This window comes from Podarcis muralis, chromosome 3 (assembly GCF_964188315.1).
Source record: "Podarcis muralis chromosome 3, rPodMur119.hap1.1, whole genome shotgun sequence".
Taxonomy (NCBI): domain Eukaryota; kingdom Metazoa; phylum Chordata; class Lepidosauria; order Squamata; family Lacertidae; genus Podarcis; species Podarcis muralis.
In genome coordinates this window covers 4,221,182-4,241,960 of record NC_135657.1, presented here as the reverse complement: position 1 = coordinate 4,241,960, position 20,779 = coordinate 4,221,182, and the positions used below count along the sequence as shown (strand labels likewise).

Sequence of the window (20,779 nt, the reverse complement as noted above, 5' to 3'; positions counted from 1 at the left end):
AACCCTTAACCAACAACAGTGCCCGGAATATTTGATGGAAACAATGTGCTTCAAATGTACTTTAAAGGCATAGTGTGTACACAACAGTGGGATGCAGCAGCAATAAATGTTTATTCTATTCTAGGCTGAATCAACACAAGTCTAGTGTCCAGATCAAGGGAAGTACAGTGGTACCTCGGATTACAGGCGCTTCAGGTTACAGACTCCGCTAACCCAGAAATAGTACCTCGGGTTAAGAATTTTGCTTCAGGATGAGTACAGAAATCGTGCTCCGGCGGTGTGACAGCAGCTGGAGGCCCCATTAGCTAAAGTGGTACCTCAGGTTAAGAACAGTTTCAGGTTAAGAACGGACCTCCAGAACGAATTAAGTTCTTAACCCGTGGTACCACTGTAATATTACCAGTCTATTCTGCCTTGGTCAGACCCCACCTAGAATACTGTGTCCAGTTCTGGGCGCCACAATTTAAGAAGGATGTTGACAAGTTGGAACGTGTGCAGAGAAAAGCGACCAACATGATCAGGGGTCTGGAAACCAAGCCTTATGAGGAACGGTTGAAGGAGCTGGATATGTTTAGCCTGGAAAAGAGGAGGAGAGGAGATAGGACAGTCATTTTCAAATATCTCAAGGGAAGTCACATGGAAGATGGAGCAAGCTTGTTTTCTCCTGCTCTGGAGGGTAGGACTCGAACCAAAGTTGTAAGAAAGGAGATTCTGACTAAACTTCAGGAAGAACTTTCTGTCAGTAAGAGCTGTTCAGCAGTGGAACAGACTCCCACAAGAGGTGGTGGTCTCTCCTTCATCGCAGATTTCTAAGCAGAGTTTGGGTGGCCATCTGTCATGGATGCTTTAGCTGAGATTCCTGCATCGCAGGGGGTTGGTCTGGATGACCCTTGGGGGTCCCTTCCAATGGTACATTTATATGATTCTGCCCCAGTGTTGACTCCACAGACTGACAACAGCTTCCTTGGGTTTCAGGCAGTTTCTTTTCAGTCACATAAATGTTTTTTTGGGTGCCACCCACTTGTCACACCCAGTACATTTTATATCCTCGTTTTAAACTGGAGTGAAATTGCAGAAATACTTTCTGACACAATGAAGTATAATAATGCAGTATAGGGTTGCCATATTTCAAAAAGTGAAAAAATAAAAGGAAGGTTTTTCTCCCCCAGGACATTTCAGCGATTTATACCTGGACACTGTTTCCAGCGGACATATGGCAACCCAAAATAATAGTAAGAAGAAGAAGAGAAAATCCTCACCATCAAGTGATGAAAGCACTTCACGTTATATAGTTGTACTCCTCACAACCACCTTGGGTGGTGTTGGCAATTTGGGCTTGTATATTGACCCAAACGGGATGCGGGTGGCGCTGTGGGTTAAACCACAGAGCCTAGGACTTGCCGATCAGAAGGTCGGCAGTTCGAATCCCCGCGACGGGGTGAGCTCCCGTTGCTTGGTCCCTGCTCGTGCCAACCTAGCAGTTCGAAAGTACGTCAAAGTGCAAGTAGATAAATAGGTACCGCTCCGGCGGGAAGGTAAACGGCGTTTCCATGCGCTGCTCTGGTTCGCCACATGCTGGCCACATGACCCGGAAGCTGTACGCCGGCTCCCTCAGCCAATAAAGCGAGATGAGCACCGCAACCCCAGAGTCGGCCACGACTGGACCTAATGGTCAGGGGTCCCTTTACCTTTACCTTTATTGACCCAAACCCTTATGAAATGATAATCCTCTTAACCCATCTATTTATTAGAATAATATTCCCGTTCGAAGTTGGGGTAGAATGGCAGTGCATTTCGCAATGCGAATTCACCAGAAAATTTGGTATGTGCTTTGCTCTGCCTCCAGAAATCACAGGAAGCATCTTCTGCTCAAATGCTGCGTGCGGATTTCCCACAGGTAACGTGCTTGACCACTGGGAAAACAAGATGCTGGGCTAAGATGGACCATTGGCTTGATCCAGCAATCTCTTCAGCCCCCAAGGAAACCAAGGCCGGCCGCCAGCACCCCGCCAGCTGATGGTGCGCGGCGCGCTCCTGAGCACGTGCAGAGCGCCCTTCCTTCCTCCCCTCGCCTCGCCTCCTTCCTGGGCGCGGGGCGGAAAGGGTTAGCTCTGCAAGCGGCCGGCGGAGGGTGGGATTTGGGAAGGTCCTTCCTTCCCTTTCCCAGGCTCCGCAGCCCCGGAGCGGAGCGTGGGAGAGGCCAAGCCGGGCCGCCCGGAGCGCAGCCAGAGCCACGAAAGCGGCTCCTCCTGTTGCAGCGGGTCTTCCTTGGCCGGAGCCCGGGCGAGGGCCACCCCGGAGGCGGCGCGGGCCGGCTCAGCCCGGCGGCTCAGCCTCCTCCGACGGAGCCCCGAGGCCGTTGCAGTTGCGGCAGAGGCGCCCTCCCAAGCAGCGCGCTTTGGCTGGGTAGCCAAGGGGACCTCCTCTCTCCTCCTCTTCCTTCCTGGCCTGGAGAGTCTTAGCTCGGCATCGTCTGGCCTGGGCTCCTTGGGAGACCCAACCTCTCCCTCCCTCCGCCGCCGCTAACCACTAGGCGCTGCTGCCTCTGCCTTTTTCTGCGGGAGAAATCGCCTCCCATCCGTTGCAGCTGCGCCCGGGCGCACGCACCCACACGTGCGCCTCCGGCTTCCCCCTTGCACTTGTTTGAGTTCGTTTCTCCTTCTCTCCACCCTCTGCCATCACCCGCGCGGAGGCCTCGCTTCGCTCCTCCTTCTCCCTCCTCTTTATTATTTTTTTTGCCTGGCGCACACACACTTTTGGCGTTGCGCTGGGGAGGAGATTTCTGCCTCGCTCCCTCCTTCCCTCTCCATCCATCCGCGCATTTCTCCTCCGCCTGCGACGCGCGCCAGGCGCAGCCGCCCGACCCAGGCGCTCCGCGGGTCTTCCAGGCGACGGGAGGAACCCCCCCCCGCAGACCGGGGAGAGAGGCAGGGGAGCCGGCAGAGCCAGCCCGTCGAGGCCGGGGTCCGAGACGCCAGCGAGGCAGAACCGGGCGGGGAGGGATGCGATGAGCAAGGGAGCCTGAAGGAGCCGAGCCGGGCCGTTCTGCTGGCAAAGGAAACGTGGCTCTTTGGGAAAGATGCTCCTTTAGTTTGGGAGTCCGGGAAGAGGTGGCGGCGCCGGTTTCCCTTCTGCTGGATGCCAGCTCCGTCGCTGGCGCCCCATTTCTTCCAGCTGGCAGACGGGGAAGAGATGCCGGAGGAAGCTTGAATGGAGCCTGCGCGCATCCCCGCCGCTCCCTCTCTCCGTGGGAAAGAGCTGGCCGGCTGTGCCAGCCCTCCGGGTCCTTTTGACGGGGCCTGAGCCCAAGACTTGACCCACGCCGGCTTGGAGACACACCCTTGGGGAAGATGGTAAGGAGGGAGAAGGGGCTTTTTTGGGCGAGGGACGCTGGGGGTCGGTGGGTGGGGAAACCGAGGGAGCAGTGGCGTAGCGTGGGTTGTCAGCACCCGGGGCAAGGCAAGTAATTTGCGCCCCCTAACCCGTGGAGAGTGAGTGAGCCAGGTAGGGGCAGAGAGCTGCGAGTGCGAGCGCGCCCCCCCCAGATGTTGCGCCCGGTGTGGCCGGCCCCCCCTGCACCCCCCACGCTACGCCACTGCGAGGGAGGCAGCAGGGTGGGGAAGGGTGCCGGGGTGCCAACTTGAATCAAATATTGGGGGCCCCAAGTAGGCCCCACCCTGCTTAATCGATCGCACACACCATTTGAATGGCAATGCCCATCGTCTTTGGGGAGGCCAGGCCCCCTCAAGTATTTTATTGTGGTGTCCGAAGGCCCCTTGGCTCTTACAGGGAGCGTGCTCCCCTGGGGACCAACTTGTTGACCACTAGTCCTGCTTGCCTTTTCCGACCACATCTGGATGCTGAAACCTTTGCCGCCTGGAGGGGCTGCGGAAGGGCGGCAGATGTTCAACATCTGCCCAAGAATTTTGCTAAAGCCGAGCCAATAGGGATCGATTTGCCAGCGGAGTGATTTTCCAGCATCTTTCCCGCCTCCCTTCTGTGTTTGAGGGGGTGGTCTGCAGTTCCAATTCTTCGGACTTTGCAGGAACAGCCCCTTTCATCTGCTTCTTGAACCGTTTTCCGATGAAAGTTCCTCTGGCGCTTGGCCAGCTGTTTCCCCACCTTCCCGCATGTGAATTCTCTCAGCACAAAAACATTCGTTTGGGTGGGGTTCGGATGAAAGCAGAGAGAAGTGTGCTTTTGGGTGCAGCCGGTTTGTGGCGATCTGCTGCTTGCGGGGGGGGGGGGGTTTGCTGCACTAGGCCGGAGGTTGGCATTAAAATGGAGGCCATGTGCGTTTTGGGTGACCAACACATTCCCCCCTCCCTCTCTCTTTCTGCCAGAGGTGTGCGCACGCTGGACTGTGAAAGACATCGCTTCACACTGGCCTGAATAATTGCTCCGGAAGCTTCCGCGCCTGTGTCCCGCTTTTAATGGGAGCTGGACCACTGCTGAGGTAACTTTGTCAGCAGATCCTCTTCGCAGATTGACGGTCGACGACAGCGAGCGAGATGCCTCGGAACAGGGCCTTCTCCGAGCCCGAGTACTCGGCGGAGTACTCGGCCGATTACTCGGTCAGCTTGCCGTCTGACCCCGAGCATGGCGTCGGGCGCACCCACGAGGTGACGGTGAGGAACTCTGGCTCCTGCCTCTGCCTGCCGCGATTCATGCGCCTGACGTTCGCCCCGGAATCCCTGGAGAACCTCTACCAGACTTACTTCCGCAGGCAGCGTCACGAGACGCTGCTGGTCTTGGTGGTCTTTGCCGCGCTCTTTGACTGCTACGTCGTCGTCATGTGCACGGTGGTCTACACCGCTGAGAAGCTGCCCACCACCCTGGCTGCCTCGGTGGGCCTGGCCGCCCACATCCTCCTCTTCGTCCTATGCAAGTACCAGCTCCTCCCGGACCGCGTCACCCGCAAATTCATGCCCTACATCCTGTGGATCCTCATAGCCGCCCAGATATTCTGCTACCTGGGCCTGAACTATGCCCGCTACCACGAGGCCAGCGACACGGTGGGCTGGCAGGCCTTCTTCGTCTTCTCCTTCTTCCTCACCCTCCCTCTGCGCCTCACGCCCATCGTCCTCATCTCGGCCGTCACCTGCGCCATCCACACCCTGGTGCTGGGCGTCACCATAGCGCAGCAGCAGCAGCTGCAGCTGAGTCAAGAATCCATCCTGGGAGGGTATTTGCTGTGGCAGGTAAGGAGCCGGCGTTGGCGGGGGAGGCTACCCAGAGGCCATCCAATCAACCCCCATGCCCAATAATAATAATAATAATAAATAATAATTTTATTATTTGTACCCTGCTCATCTGGCTGGGTTTCCCCAGCCGCTTTGGGCGGCTTCCAACAAAGATTAAAAATACCTTAAAATGTCACGCATTAAAAACTTCCCTCAACAGGGCTGCCTTCAGATGTCTTCTGAATGTCAGGTAGTTGTTTATTCCTTGACATCTGATGGGAGGGCGGGTGCCACCACCGAGAAGGCCCTCTGCCTGGTTCCCTGTAGCTTTGCTTCTCGCAATGAGGGAACTGCCAGAAGGCCCTCGGAGCTGGACCTCAGTGTCTGGGCAGAACGATGGGGGTGGAGATGCTCCTTCAGGTATACTGGACCGAGGCCGTTTAGGCCTTTAAAGGTCAGCAGCAACACTTTTAATTGTGCTCGGAAACGTACTGGGAGCCAGTGTAGGTCTTTCACGACCGGTGGTCTTGGCAGCCGCCCCCTGTCACCAGTCTAGTTGCCGCATTCTGGATTAGTTGTAGTTTTATAAAGATTACTTTATTGGTGGCCAATCGGCCTCCGCTTAAAGACCCTCTCTAACCGACGCTGTATGCCTACTCCTGTTTGCTCGGCTTTGAGTGTGCTTCCGCTGCTGGCTTGGGAAATGGTTGCACGCATGGCATTCTCCAAAGCCCATCCTTCTCTCTCCTGTTATTTCTAATGAAATACTGAATTATGATGCATTGCGCGCACACACACCGCCATCAGATTCAGTCCAAATTGGGGAAAATGAATGACCTAGGTGTGTTCTGTAATTGAGTACAGAACCTGAGAGCTCCCACCCCCCCAGTCTTCTGAAGCAGTCTGCTCGGATTCCTGCATTGCGGGGGTTGGTCTAGATGGCCTTTGGGGGTACCTTTCAGCTCTGCGATTCTCTGATTTTCATGGAATGCTAAGCAAAAGGGAAAGGGTTTTTGGGGTGGTGCGTGATTGAACTTGCGCAGGCAGGGAAGGGCTTTTGCAGGTGGGAGAGCTGTATCCATTTGGAGGCCAGTTGAATTGAATGGGCATGACTAACTGAAGTCCCTCGATTTGAGTGGATTTGCTATGAATATGACGTAGTTTGATCCAGCCGGCATGTTTCAGCAGGATGCCCTCGCCCTTTGCTTCTGCTCAGGCGTGTTAACGGAGGAGATAGTGGGGGTTTTTTATCAGCAAGGATGGATATTACAGGAATTTCTACCTATATTCGGCGTTTTTAAGACTTTTACTTCCTCGCCTGTGTGGCATCCCTGGCTTAATGTAGTTGTGAACTGTGCAGGTTTTGGATTCCCAAGAAGCAGAGTTTTCCATTCCTAAAAACCTCTCTGCTGCCACTTAATAAACTAAACTTCGTGCTAGCTTCCTAGTCCTCATGACTGTATGGCGGTTCAGTAGTGTTGGAGGCACAGAGTTCTGTGTGTCCCTAATTATCTCCCCTTTTTTGTAATGGTCCCTCTCACACCTGCTCTAATGACTTAAAGCGCCCCCCACCCTCAGACCTCCCCTGTGATTTGGTTGCTGAGAAATTGGCATGGGCGCGTTTGCATGCGGCACCCAGTGCCGGATTTATGTATAAGCTAAACAAGCTATAGCTTAGGGCCCCACACTCTTGGGGCCCCACAAAAAATTAAATAAAAAAACCTGGATGTACATTCCCAAAATATAGGATAAAAACCAAATAAAATAAAACCTACATACAGCAACAGTGTTTTGTGTTGTGTAGGCTCCTAGGATGTAAGTAATGGGCCTCGTCTGCTCCCTAAAATATCACTGGTTCGCTCATTTCTATATATAGGGTGCCTACATTCTGCATGGACTTTGCATTCGGCATGGACTTTTCAACAATTACTTTGATAAAATGCATATTTTGTTATGTGCAAATGGCTTGAGATACCTACTAGGTCCATAAATGACCGTATAGCATATATTCAACACAAAAAACAGCGGCAATTTGTTGTTGAGAAAGGACAGCTGGACATATAAAGGGCCCCATTACCTTCAGGAGCTTAGGGCTTCATCAAACCTACCGTAAATCCGGCCCTCATGGCATCCCAGCAAATGTTAGGTCCGTAGGGAAGCAGGCAGTTTCTACAGGTCCGCCTTGAACTTTTTAAGAAAGGTGAGATCTAAATGTTTGAAACAAATAAATAAATATTGGTGGGCGTAATTTATGTGAACTCCACGATTCAATTGGTGAAAGATGAAGGGCCTTTGCGAAACCCCTGGGTGTAATAATATTAATAATAATAATAATAATAATAATAATAATAATAATAATAATAATAATTTATTTCTACCCCACCCATCTGGCTGGGTTTCCCCAGCCTCTCTGGGCAGCATCCAGAAAAGTATTAAAATACAATAATACATCAAACATTAAAAGCTTCCCTAAACAGGGCTGCCGTCAGATGTCTTCTAAAAGCCCACTGTTTCAGATATTTTGGGCACAGAACGATGCACTGGAGAGCAGCACAAGGTCTGTAAACAGTATAAACAGTATGCTCTGCTCTTTATCCCAGGAGATTGCATATAATTCAGGGATGGCTTCCTCCTTTAGGGGAGCAGCTGAGATTTCCCCTTGAGTAATAACTCTTGCAAAGAGAGTCCACTATGCTAGTCCAGTTGTCTGCGTTAGGAAGCGGGGGAAAGATGCTTGGTTTAGACAACGCGGTGCCTTCTGGATTTTTTAAAAAATATATTTTTATTGGGATTTTAATGAAAGTGATACAAAGCAGTTCCAAGAACAAGTCAATGACCAAACAGTAAAGAACAGTCAAAGCAGATGGGATCAGGGTGGAGGCATAAAGTAACCAGCAGGAAAAATTATATCAGGTATATACAATATGAATCACTTTTTTTTTTGAAGTTGTATTGAAAGGAAAAGATGGCCAGAAGTTGAAAAGGCATGCAACTCAAAGACTTTATTTTACATATGTCCAGTGGTGAAAATGGAAGTGGTTGTTGCAGTTGGTCATTAAAGGTAAAGGTAAAGGGACCCCTGACCATTAGGTCCAGTCGTGGACAACTCTGGGGTTGCAGCGCTCATCTCGCTTTATTGACCGAGGGAGCCGGCGTACAGCTTCCGGGTCATGTGGCCAGCACGACTAAGCCGCTTCTGGCAAACCAGAGCAGTGCACGGAAACAGCGTTTACCTTCCCGCCAGAGCGGTACCTATTTATCTACTTGCACTGGTGTGCTTTCGAACTGCTAGGTTGGCAGGAGCAGGGACCAAGCAACGGGAGCTCACCCCGTCGCGGGGATTCGAACCGCCAACCTTCTGATCAGCAAGCCCTAGGCTCCGTGGTTTAACCCACACCGCCACCCGCATCCCGCAGTTGGTCATTACCGATGTTTAAAATGAAGCAGTGAAAGAGGCCAGTTTAGCTTTTCCCATCCACTTGTTGTTGAACTACAACCCCCATCATCCTTGACCACTAGCCTTGCTGGCTGGGGGCTTATGGGAGTTGTAGTCCAAAATATTGAGCTGGTGTGGACGCAGGTGTAGACGGGCTAGTGATCTGGCTCTTGAAGAGGGAGCTTCATATTTTTAAGTAAAATATAAGGCAATAGCAAGATAAAATCCAGTAACCTCCTCTCCACCTTCCTCGTCTGAGATCAAACCACATTTAGACCACACCTGGAGCTCTGGCTTGGGAAAAACCTTTCCTTAATCTTTGACTAGCCAGGATGAATTTCCATGCTTTTCCTAAACCTTCATTTTTTGGCAAATGAAATCAAAATAAAGCAGAAGAAACGAAAGGGCTGTTCCATGGATGAGGCTTAGACTTTCTATGTTAAAGCTAAATTTGCTCATAGCAAATAGAAAGAAGAAAGCAGACTCTTGAGGACTGTTGGATATATCCAACTTGGGGCATTTGGGGAAGAGCTTATAACTGAGATATAAAAGAACGTTTTAATACCAGCCCCAAATGAAAGAGATCCTTTATGCAGAGAGAAAGCTGACGAAGGCACTGGGAGGCAGGTGGAGGTAAGAATCGGAAGGGCCACCAGCACGTTGTACTTGCACAATCCTTGGGAAATAAATATTTTCACTGGGCTTTCCTTCAGAGTAGAGACAAAAGGTGAGGGGCTCCTGAGTAGCTGGGCCTGCAAATTCTCTGCTATGGGTAGTAAGGCTGCAAGCCTCTTCACTTACCTGAGAGTAGGGACGTGAGGCAAATTAATCTGCATTTAAAGCATGGGTAGGCAAACTAAGGCCCGGGGGCCGGATACGGCCCAATCGCCTTCTAAATCCGGCCGGCAGACGGTCCGGGAATCAGCGTGTTTTTACATGACTAGAATGCTTCCTTTTATTTAAAATGCATTTGTGGGGCATAGGAATTTGTTCATGCCCCCCCCCAATATAGTCCAGCCCCAGGGGTCAGGAAACTTTTTCAGCAGGGGGCCGGTCCACTGTCCCTCAGACCTTGTGGGGGGCCGGACTATATTTTTTTTTTTTGGGGGGGGGGGGGAAATGAACGAATTCCTATGCCTCACAAATAAACCAGAGATGCATTTTAAATAAAAGCACACATTATACAAACCCTAACCCTAACCCTTCTCTCCCTCTCCTCTTTTTATGAAGATTCCCCACTATGGAATCCCACAGCTAATTCTCCCCTGGTCTCCTCGCTGGCCCAAATAGGACTAACTTAGCCAGCTAGCCCTGGTGATCATCTAATGTATATTGGATGGCTTATCCCCCTAATTTGATTTTTGAATCCTGAATTTATTGTTATTCACGGTTTATACTGTATTCTATGCTGTTTTTTGTTGCATCAATTAAGTGTTTTAAATTTGTTGTTAGCTGCCCTGAGCCCCTTTTTCTGAACCGGGAAGGGCGGGGTATAAATAAAAATTTATTACTATTCTTATTATGTAAAAACACGCTGATTCCCGGGCCATCTGCGGGTTGGATTTAGAAGGCGATTGGGCCAGATGTGGCTCCCGGGCCTTAGTTTGCCTACCCATGGCTTAGTGCATCGTCTGAACGCAAGCTCACAGTTTAGCTCTTGCCAGACAAAATATGAGCTGCAACCCAAGTTTTTCCAGTGGTTTGTGGTTTGAGCCTAGATTGGGATGCTAAGCTAAACCGTGGCTTGACTTAGGGTAGCAGTAAGAAAACCAAAGAGGAAGAAGGCGAGTGCTAGCTCCTCTTGCAGAACTCGCATGTGTGGTTTTGACTTGTGGTTGACCACAAACTTGACATGAGCCAACAGTGTGACACGGCAGCTAAAAAAGCCAATGCAATTCTGGGCTGCATCAATAGGAGTATAGCATCTAGATCAAGGGAAGTAATAGTGCCACTGTATTCTGCTCTGGTCAGACCTCACCTGGAGTACTGTGTCCAGTTCTGGGCACCACAGTTCAAGAAGGACACTGACAAACTGGAACGTGTCCAGAGGAGGGCAACCAAAATGGTCAAAGGCCTGGAAACGATGCCTTATGAGGAACGGCTAAGGGAGCTGGGCATGTTTAGCCTGGAGAAGAGGAGGTTAAGGGGTGATATGATAGCCATGTTCAAATATATAAAAGGATGTCATATAGAGGAGGGAGAAAGGTTGTTTTCTGCTGCTCCAGAGAAGCGGACACGGAGCAATGGATCCAAACTACAAGAAAGAAGATTCCACCTAAACATTAGGAAGAACTTCCTGACAGTAAGAGCTGTTTGACAGTGGAATTTGCTGCCAAGGAGTGTGGTGGAGTCTCCTTCTTTGGAGGTCTTTAAGCAGAGGCTTGACAACCATATGTCAGGAGTGCTCTGATGGTGTTTCCTGCTTGGCAGGGGGTTGGACTCGATGGCCCTTGTGGTCTATTCCAACTCTATGATTCTATGTCTTAGCATGATGTGCAAACCATGCCACTGTTGGCATGAAATAAAGATTAGCTTGCAATCCCCGCAGACATGCTTGCTCACCACGCAGTTAAATGCCATGTGAATATTTGCTTTCAAGATGTAAAACAAGGGCAAAGTTCACGTGTTAACACTTTTGTGTGTTTATCTTGTGTTGATCTGAAGCTTTTTTCCAATGGATGGGAATAAAGGATTTGGACACACTGAAGCAAGCAAATAAATACATATTTTTTTTTAAAAGAGAGTGCTTTCCAGAGTAACTACCGGTAATTGCAGTCACAAACAAATGAGGCCATTAAGATTTCTATAGATTTTCACCACAAGCCACTGGGAAAGTGAACTCGAGGTGTCTGTCAGACAAGCCTCTTCAGAGGTCAGGATGACATCTCTCATAAATATAGCCGCCCCCCCCCCCCGCAGTGGGGGATTTCTCCCGCCAGATCTGCGTAAAGAGAGCCCTGCTGCATCATAGCAAAGTCTCATCCTTTTTTCCCAAGTGACCAGCCAGTGACCTGACTTACAAAGCCTAGTCTGGGTGGCTCAGGGACCAGAGTGCCAAAGGCCTGGTTGGCGAGACATGCAAGTCCCCTGAACACCTAATAATAATAATAATAATAATAATAATAATAATAATTTATTATTTGTACCCCGCCCATCTGGCTGGGTTTCCCTAGTCACTCTGGGCGGCTTCCAACAAAGATTAAAAATACATTAAAATGTCACACATTAAAAACTTCCCTTCAGATGTCTTCTAAACGTCAGGTAGTTGTTTTTCTCTTGGACATCTACTGGGAGGGCATTCCACAGGGCGGGAGCCACCACCGAGAAGGCCCTCTGCCTGGTTCCCTGTAGCTTGGCTTCTTGCAGTGAGGGAACCGCCAGAAGGCCCTTGGCGCTGGACCTCAGCATCCGGGCAGAATGATGGAGGTGAAGACGCTCCTTCAGGTAAACAACCTAACACCAGGGTTTGCCAATATAGTGTCCTCCAGATGTTGTTGTACCACATCTCCCATCATCCCCAGCTGGTATGGCCATTGGAGTTGTCATCCGCAACGCCTGGACAGCATCACGTTGGCTACAGATGCCTTAACGCCAAATCACCTCAAACCATGGTTTCCAGAATCTTGCTTGCTGGGTGGTCACAAACCGTGGCTTGCCAATTCAGAAGCTACTGGCAAGCCATGGCTAAAATCCTTGCACCAGGGCTTGGCGTCATGTCTTCTCTGCAACCAAGGCAGGGGTTGTTTGTAACATAGCTGTGAATGGTAGCTATGGAGGTCTGAGCCGTGGCGGAGGAAGCCGCTCAGGCTCCTGGGGTGGCGCGCCCAGGGGCAGAGCAAACTGCCCATAGGGGCGGGGCAAGGTGAGGGCGGAGCAAGCTGCCCATAGGGGCGGAGCAAGGTGAGGGCGGAGCGAGCTGCCCATAGGGGCGGGGCAAGGCGAGGGCGGGACAAGCCTCCCATGGGGCGGAGCGAGGTGAGGGCGGAGCGAGCCACCCATAGGGGCGGGCTGAGGGCGGGGCGAGCTACCCATAGGGGTGGGGCTTCCGGAGTTTGCCTGCCTCTTCCCATTCAGTCGCCCTACAGCTGGGGAGGGAGGCAGTGGGCGGACCATTTGGGCAGCGTGCAGCCTGCCTCCCAGGAGAGACGCGTGGCTCAGGTGTGCTGCAGGCCTCGCGGGGAGTGCCGCCTGACATTTTGTCACCCCCCTCAGTAGTGGCACCCGGGGCGGACCGCACCCTCCTTCCTCTGCCCTGGGGTCTGAGTGTGTCATTCAGAAAAGATGGAGTGTGTGTTTATCACGTCACTATTTCTGGGCCTTTGGCGAAGGAGGAAGCGCGTGCGCCTGTTCTCTCTCCAGGGCTTCGTATGCATGCTTTTGTGTATGTGTGCTTAGTATTCGGAAAAGCCGGCCTTTTGGAACGGTGTATCCTGGCTGCAGAACACGGCTGGCGGAACCACATCCTGAAGGGTCTCATGAACCTGGAGACAGCCAACAGCTGTTTCAGAGATGCTGTCTCTGGAGGAAAGGCAGGGTGGTGTAGCGGTTAGAGTGTTGGACTAGGACCTGGGTTCAAATCCCCATTTGACATAACGGTCACTGGGGGACCTTGGGGGCCAGTGACTGCCTCTCGGCTGAACCAACCTCACAGGGTTGTTTGGGGGGATATTAAATGAGGGAGGGGGGAGAATCTCGTAAGCAACCTTGAGCCTGTTAGAAAAAGTAGTGGGATAGAAATGCAATACAGTGGTGCCCCGCAAGACGAATGCCTCGCAAGACGAAAAACCCGCTAGACGAAAGGGTTTTTTGTTTTTTGAGGTGCTTCGCAAGACGAATTTCCCTATGGGCTTGCTTCGCAAGACGAAACGTCTTGCGAGTTCTTTCGGGTTTGTTTCCTTTTTCTTAAAGCCGCTAAGCCGTTAATAGCCGCTAAGCCGCTAATAGCCGTGCTTCGCAAGACGAAAAAACCGCAAGACGAAGAGACTCGCGGAACGGATTAATTTCGTCTTGCGAGGCACCACTGTAGGTTAATAAGAAGGGAAGAGAGACAATTGTTTGTGCTTTGTAGTAATAGTAATGATGATGATGATGATGATGATGATGATGATGATGATGATGAAGGCACCAGCCGAACCTTCTTGGGGAGAGCATTCAGCAAATGGGTACCACTGCAGAAATGTCCCACTCTTGTGTTTTATCCACCCTGAACCTTTCAACTTTCAGTTTCATTGGCAATCCAAAGAAAGCCCGATTCTCATTTGTTCCAATTCAGCGCTGAATTTTGAGTTTCCCCGGGTGAAAGCAGTAGGGCAAATGGAGGGTGTGTGTGGATGAGCCCTAAGTCTTTGAAAAGTCCTTTGAAAAGGCCCCTCTTCAGTCTTCTAATCTCCTGGCGAAAACACAGCCCGCTTCCTTTAACTGACTGGGAATGGAGAAAAGCTTTTTCTCCCTCTCTTGGAGCACCAGGATTCATCCAACAAAGCTGAACCTTGGGAGATTTGGGACAGGTAAAAGAAAGGACTGTGGAACTCCATGCCACAGTTTCCCTGCCACCTACTTTAAAAGAGGGCGAGACAAATTCACGGAGGCGGAAAGAGCTCTCGATGTCGACTAGCCAGGATGCAAAGCTCAGCATCCGCAGAATGGAGGCAGCAATGCGGAATACCTATTGCTGGGAAGGTCATTTACCCTCGCTAGGTTCAACGTGCTGCCTTCTGCCTTACTGCAGGGCAGATTCGAGGGTAAACCGTACCTGGAACGAGTCTGCCCCTGAGGCTAGACGGAGGTATAATAATAATAATAATAATTTATTATTTATACCCCGCCCATCTGGCTGGGTTTCCCCAGCCACTCTGGGCGGCTTCCAAAAGAATATTAAAATACTGTGATACATCAAACATTAAAAGCTTCCCTAAACAGGGCTGCCTTCAGATGTCTTCTAAAAGTCTGGTAGTTGTTGTTCTCTTTGACATCTGGTGGGAGGGCGTTCCACAGGGCGGGTGCCACTACTGAGAAGGCCCTCTGCCTGGTTCCCTGTAACTTCGCTTCTCGCAGGGAGGGAACCACCAGAAGGCCCTCGGAGCTGGACCTCAGTGTCTGGGCAGAACGATGGGGGTGGAGACGCTCCTTCAGGTATACTGGACCGAGGCCAGTAGACAGTAGAAACTGTCTCTCATGTCTTGTTACCCTGCCGTTTCTACGGGGATATACACTCGGTATTTATCACTCCTGTTATACAAAAATCTCCAAATGGGTCCGAACTTCAATGTCTAAAACTCCTGGTAGAGGACAAGGATCTAGAGATCACGCTCAGGGTGGCCAAATTCTGTGCGAATGCCATAAAACGTAGGGAACAAGCTGTGCTACCAAAACGATTAAGGTTTTAAATGACAATTTTAGGTTATATTTTGGTGATCAAGATTTATTTATTTATTTTAACTGCCGCTATATCTGAATTGTCTCTGTTATACCCAATTGCAATTCAGTGTATTCCTGTTGTGTTTTATGATTTTCCTGATGTTGTAAGTGACCCGGAACTGGTCTGTGACCGTAATTTTTAATTTAATTTAAATTTTTTTTATTAAAGATTTTCTTGCTTTACAGAAGTAAGTGTAATGTCTCTCGTATTTTTTCCATGTAACATTTTTACAAATCCGTTTCATTTGTTGAGACATTAGTGGGGGGGGGGAGGGGGGAAGATGGGTGGGGCGGTCAGGTGGCGATGTTTCTGTTATGCTTAATGTATGTAGGGTTTGGTGTCAGTGTTGCTTGTGCTGTTCACTTGTGTTCCTTTGGTGGTGAGAGAGGTTGGGGTTGGCCTAGGGTGTGGTTGTTTGTGTGGTTGGCTGTGGTGGTCTTTGTTTTCATGTGTGAGTGGGGTGGGTGGGTGTTTTGGATCAGGTTAGCCATATTGATTTGTATGCTGTTGGTGGATTATTGTCATTGTCTTGTTGGGCTGTGTATGTGATAAAGGGGAGCCATACTGGGGTAAAAGCGTCTTCTTCTGTTTCAGTTTATTGGTTAATTTTTCTAGTAAGGCTGTTTCCCATACTGTTTGGTACCATTGGTCCATGCTTACTCCTGACAGGTCTCTCCAGCGTCTGATTATGGTGTTTCTGGCTCCTGAAAGTAGGTGGGTTATGAGTTCTTTGTGGTGTAAATGGGCATTGTTGTCTTGGAAGATGTTTAGCAGGGCCAATTCTGGGGTGATGTCTAATACTTGCTTAGTTATTTTACATATTTCTCGTGTGGCTGTTGTCCAGAATAGTTGGATTTTGGGGCACTCCCACCACATATGGAGGTATGTGCCTGTGGAGGTGCACCCTCTCCAGCATTTTGGTGAGGTTCCTGGGCGTATTAGCGCTAGTTTTCTTGGTGTTAGGTACCACCTGTAGGTGAGTGTCTGTGACCGTAATAATAAAATTCTATTCTATTCTATTCCTATTGCTGGAAACTGTAGGAGGGGAAAGCTCTCTTGCACTCTGGTCCTACCTTCGCAGTTTCCCACAGTAGGATGCCGCAGGATGCTGGAGTAGAGGGGCCAATGGCCCGATACAACGGGCGCCTCTTAAGTGTCTAAACAAACTGCTTTTTACGAAAAACCCCAGGGTGCAACTCAGCGTGGAACTGCTGCCGTTCCTGCTTTCAGACCCGGAGCTCCTCGGAGCCAGAGCTTGCCTCGCTAGGCTGGTCCTGTGCTATTTATAGGAGTGAGTTGTGTGTACACAAATTTTCTGTCACAATAACTGCACACAAACACACACACACTCAGAGGCCGGCCGCCCCAGTGGGGCGACGTTGGGAGTTTGTTTGCGTGTTTTCAGCCTCTCTGCCTCCCTTGCCCTCTTTAGAGCTAATTGCTTGTGTTTAACGCAGGCAAGTAAACCCCTGGGCGTCCGTCTCCGCGGGGAGCAGCCACCTCCTGAGCCACGAGCCTGCAGGAGAATAACACACACTTGGTCGGGGAGATGGCAGGCCTTGGACTTTCAGCTCCAGAGTCTTTCCCGCTGCGGTTAAGCCCGTTTTTGGACATGCACCTTGCTCAAAGGGGGGGTACATGCAAAGAATCAGCAGTGGGGAGGGAAGGAGGTGGTTTGTGAGCGTGATCAGCTGCTGTTGAACCTGAGGACTTTGCGCTTGCAGATCGCAACGACAATCCACAGCCTTTTCTGAGTGGAGAAACGCAGAAAGCACAAGCAGGGACCTGCAACAGAATACTGTTGTGCGTGGATCGTACAATCCTAGAATGGGAAGGGACCACGGGGATCATCTAGTCCAACCCCCTGCCATGCAGGAATCTTTTGCCCAATGTGGGGCTCAAACTCCTGACCATGATATTAAAAGTCTGGTGCTCTACCAATCGAGCTATATCTGCCGTCAGAACACTGCTTAGTCCACACTGGGCTGTTTTGGGGTTTCTTCCCTTTAGATTAAAAAAAAGGTAAAGGGACCCCTGACCATTAGGTCCAGTCGCGAACGACACTGGGGTTGCGGCGCTCATCTCACTTTACTGGCCGAGGGAGCAGGCGTTTGTCCACAGACAGTTTTTCTGGGTCATGTGGCCAGCATGACTAAGCCGCTTCTGGCGAAACCAGAGCAGTGCATGGAAGAATAATAATAATAATAATAATAATAATAATAATAATAATAATAATAATAATAATAATAATAATAATTTATTTATAGCCCGCCCATCTGGCTGGGTTTCCCCAGCCACTCTGGGTGGCTTTCAGCAGAATACTAAAATACAATAGTTTATTAAACATTAAAAGCTTCCCTAAACAGGACTGCCTTCAGATGTCTTCTAAAAGTCTGGTAACACTGTTTACCTTCCCGCCGCAGTGGTACCTATTTATCTACTTGCACTGGCGTGCTTTTGAACTGCTTGGTTGGCAGGAGCTGGGACTGAGCAACGGGAGCTCACCCTGTCGCGGGGATTTGAACTGCTGACCTTCTGACCGGCAAGCCCAAAGCTCAGTGCCACCCGCGTCCCTTTACCTTTAGATACCCCCTTTCAAAATTACTTCTTCAAACCCAAAGCTCCTGCTAGTACTGCCCTCGTTTGCCTGGGTGGTTTTGGCTACATAAGGATAGGTACTGGGGACTGGTTTTGGGTTTGCTGTCCCACATGCCTGTAGGAAGCTCACAAGCAAAACCCAAGCGCCAGACGACTGTCTCCCCTCCTGCGGTTTCCAGAAACTGCAAATAGGAAGTATTTTATTTCGCTTTACTTTTAAGTTGTATACCGCCTTTCTATATTACTATGCCTAAGGCGGTTGAAAGCAACAAAATATGCAACCAAGAGCACACACCTTGTAATAATCTGACCCAATGCAAAAAAATTGTAATGAAACATGGCTTTAAAATGGAACGACTCATATCAAATAAAGTAATATTCAATAATCTATTAGAATATAATAGTACAGAACAAAATCAACTCTCAGAACATCAGCAAACAATTAAACGGAAATTCACTCTTAACATTTGCAACGAATGATAACTACGATCGATAAAAATAACACAAGGCATAAAATGCCATAATGCAAAAGGATCAAATTGAGAAATGAAGACACACAACTTGTAAAGCTATCAATTTCCGTTTTTATTTTATACTCTCAACGGAGGCAGAGCGTCTTTGTGTGCTGTTAAACTACGGAACTCACTGCCGCGAGAGGCTCTTGTGTTCGAATCCTGCTCGAGGGTTTCCCATTGGTTGGCCAATGTGGGAACAAGATGCTGGACGACATGGGCTCGTGGCCTCATCCAGCAGCCTCTTCCTACATTTGCTTTATCTCTTTGTCCAAACCCGGAGAATACAAATGGCCGAGGGAGAAACCACCGCTGCAGATCTTGGGCCAGGCCGCTCACAGCTTTCCTTTGGGGTCCTGCTCCTTCCATGGTTTATGGACTTCCCGGGAAAGCGGTGATCTCCACCCCAGAGAGAACGGGTGCCGTTCTTTTGCAGTCATCGATCGCTGGGCTTCCAAATCCCGCTCGGATGCTTCCTCAGTGCTCCAAAAGCTGGTTGGTTGTCATGACAACCCCGAGGAGCTAAAAATAGCAAGTCCCTGGTGCACATTTGTTGGGGTGGTGGCGGCTTCCCTCCCTCACCCCCCCTTCAGAACCTGCGGAAGGGGATATCCCTCTTCTCTGATGCATTTATTATGATTCTATATGAACATGAACCTTTCTCCTATCATCTGTGACTGGATTAAAGACTTTCTGATAGATCGGACACAAACAGTGAGGACTGGACTTGTAACATCTAATTCCTTAAAAATCAGGACTGGCACACCACAGGGATGTGTGCTAAGTCCTTACCTGTATTCATTGTATACATACGATTGTGTATCATCTGACCCGTCTACTGCATTTATTAAGTTTGCAGATGACACCACCACAGTGGGTTTAATAACAGGTGGAGGCGAATCAGCGTATAGAGGGGAGGTCCAAAAAATATCTACATGGTGCCTAGGGAACAACTTGCACCTTAATATCAGCAAGAAAAATGAGATGGTGTTGGACTTTCAGAGGAAGAGAGGAGAACTAGCCCCACTGTACATCGGGGAGGGCTGTGTGGAGAGAGTCTCTTCCTTTAAATTCCCAGGAGTTTATTTCAGTGAAGACCTTCCTTGGAAAATAAATACAACCCAGGTGGTTAAGAAAGCCCAACAGAGACTCCATCTCCTCAGAGTATTGCGGAAGAACGATGTCAATCAACATTTGATGATCTCCTTCTACCGGTCAACAATAGAAAGTGTCCTTTCATAATGCATCACGGTGTGGGACGCGGGTTTGACATCAACAGATAGGAAGTGCCTACAGAGGGTGGTGAATACAGCACAAGATATTATGGGCTGTCCCGTGAATCCGCTGGGTGAAATAGCGGAAGAACGTTGCCTCGGGAGAGTGAGGAAAATTCTCAGGGATGATTCACACCCTGGCCGGCACTTTCTTGATCTCCTGCCCTCAGGCAGAAAATATAGAAGCATGATTAGTCGCACCAACAGGGTAAAGAACAGCTTCTATCCCTGGGCTGTTAGACTGTTGAATGAAAAGATAACAACAGGGCAACTGACTTTCAGGTTTGGTGTGTGTGTGTCAGTAAATAAGGGGAATTAAGACTAAGGGAGCTGAGTGGGGGCTGCTCGTGTAATCTCACTGTATACAAGTTGTACAAGTGACAACAAAGTATTTCAATTTCAATTCAGTTTCAATTTATTATCCCCCTCTCCCCCAACTCCGCCAGATATTCTACTGTTTAGCTTCCCTGCTGTAAAGCTGCCACCTTTTCCTTCGCTGGAAAGGCTTTGTGGCAGTAAGAGCTGTTTGACAGTGGAACGGATCCTTCCTTGGAGGTTTCTAACCAGAGGTTGGGTGGCCACCTGTCAGGGATGCTTTAGCTGAGATTTCTGCATTTCAGGGGGTTGGACTAGATGACCGTTGGGGTCCCTTCCAACTCTACAATTCTACGATTCTTTGACAGCAGGTGCAGCTTTAATTCTCGTCCTTGTTTCCACTCTTGTGTGTTGTTCCATTGCATTGAATTTAGATTGTTTATCGCAGGGGTCCCCAAACTAAGGTCCGCGGGCCGGATAAGGCCCGAGGGACTTGTTTATCTGGCCTGCGGCGACCCTCCACTCCTACCGGTGCTGCGCTGTGCGGCTGCCCACTTCCGGGTCGGAGTAGCACCGGAAATGGCTTGTGCGCATGCGCAAGCGTTTGCGCATGCGCAAGCGTTATTTCTGGCGCACATCCGGGTTGGAGGAGGCCCCTGCGCATGCACACAAGCTATTTCCGGTGCTCCTCCGACCCGGAAGTGCGCCGGAAATAGAGTGTGCTCACACGTATGGGCACGCGCTCCCCTGCCCTCCGGCCCGTCGCTGGAGACAACGGCCTGAGGCGCGGTAAGTTTGCTGACCCCTGGTTTATAATAATAATAATAATAATAATAATAATAATAATAATAATAATAATAATTTATTATTTATACCCCACCCATCTGGCTGGGCTTCCCCAGCCACTCTGGGCGGCTTCCCAAAAAATATCTTAAAATACTGTAATACATCAAACGTTAAAAGCTTCCCTAAATAGTTTCAGATGTCTTCTAAAAGTCTGGTAGTTGTTGTTCTCTTTGACATCTGGTGGGAGGGCGTTCCAC

General features: G+C 49.7%; 1 protein-coding gene across 1 annotated transcript in view; it reads left to right on the top strand.

Annotated features, from left to right (window-relative positions):
• Window positions 1-2,180: 2,180 nt before the first annotated feature.
• ADCY3 (adenylate cyclase 3) overlaps window positions 2,181-20,779 on the top strand; it is a 94,876-nt gene continuing 76,277 nt past the window's right edge. The window contains exons 1-2 of the mRNA XM_028725218.2: window positions 2,181-3,353; window positions 4,344-5,201. Of these exons, the coding sequence (XP_028581051.2) occupies window positions 4,512-5,201 (690 nt within the window). The 5' untranslated portion in view covers window positions 2,181-3,353; window positions 4,344-4,511. The remainder of the gene's footprint in view (window positions 3,354-4,343; window positions 5,202-20,779) is intronic.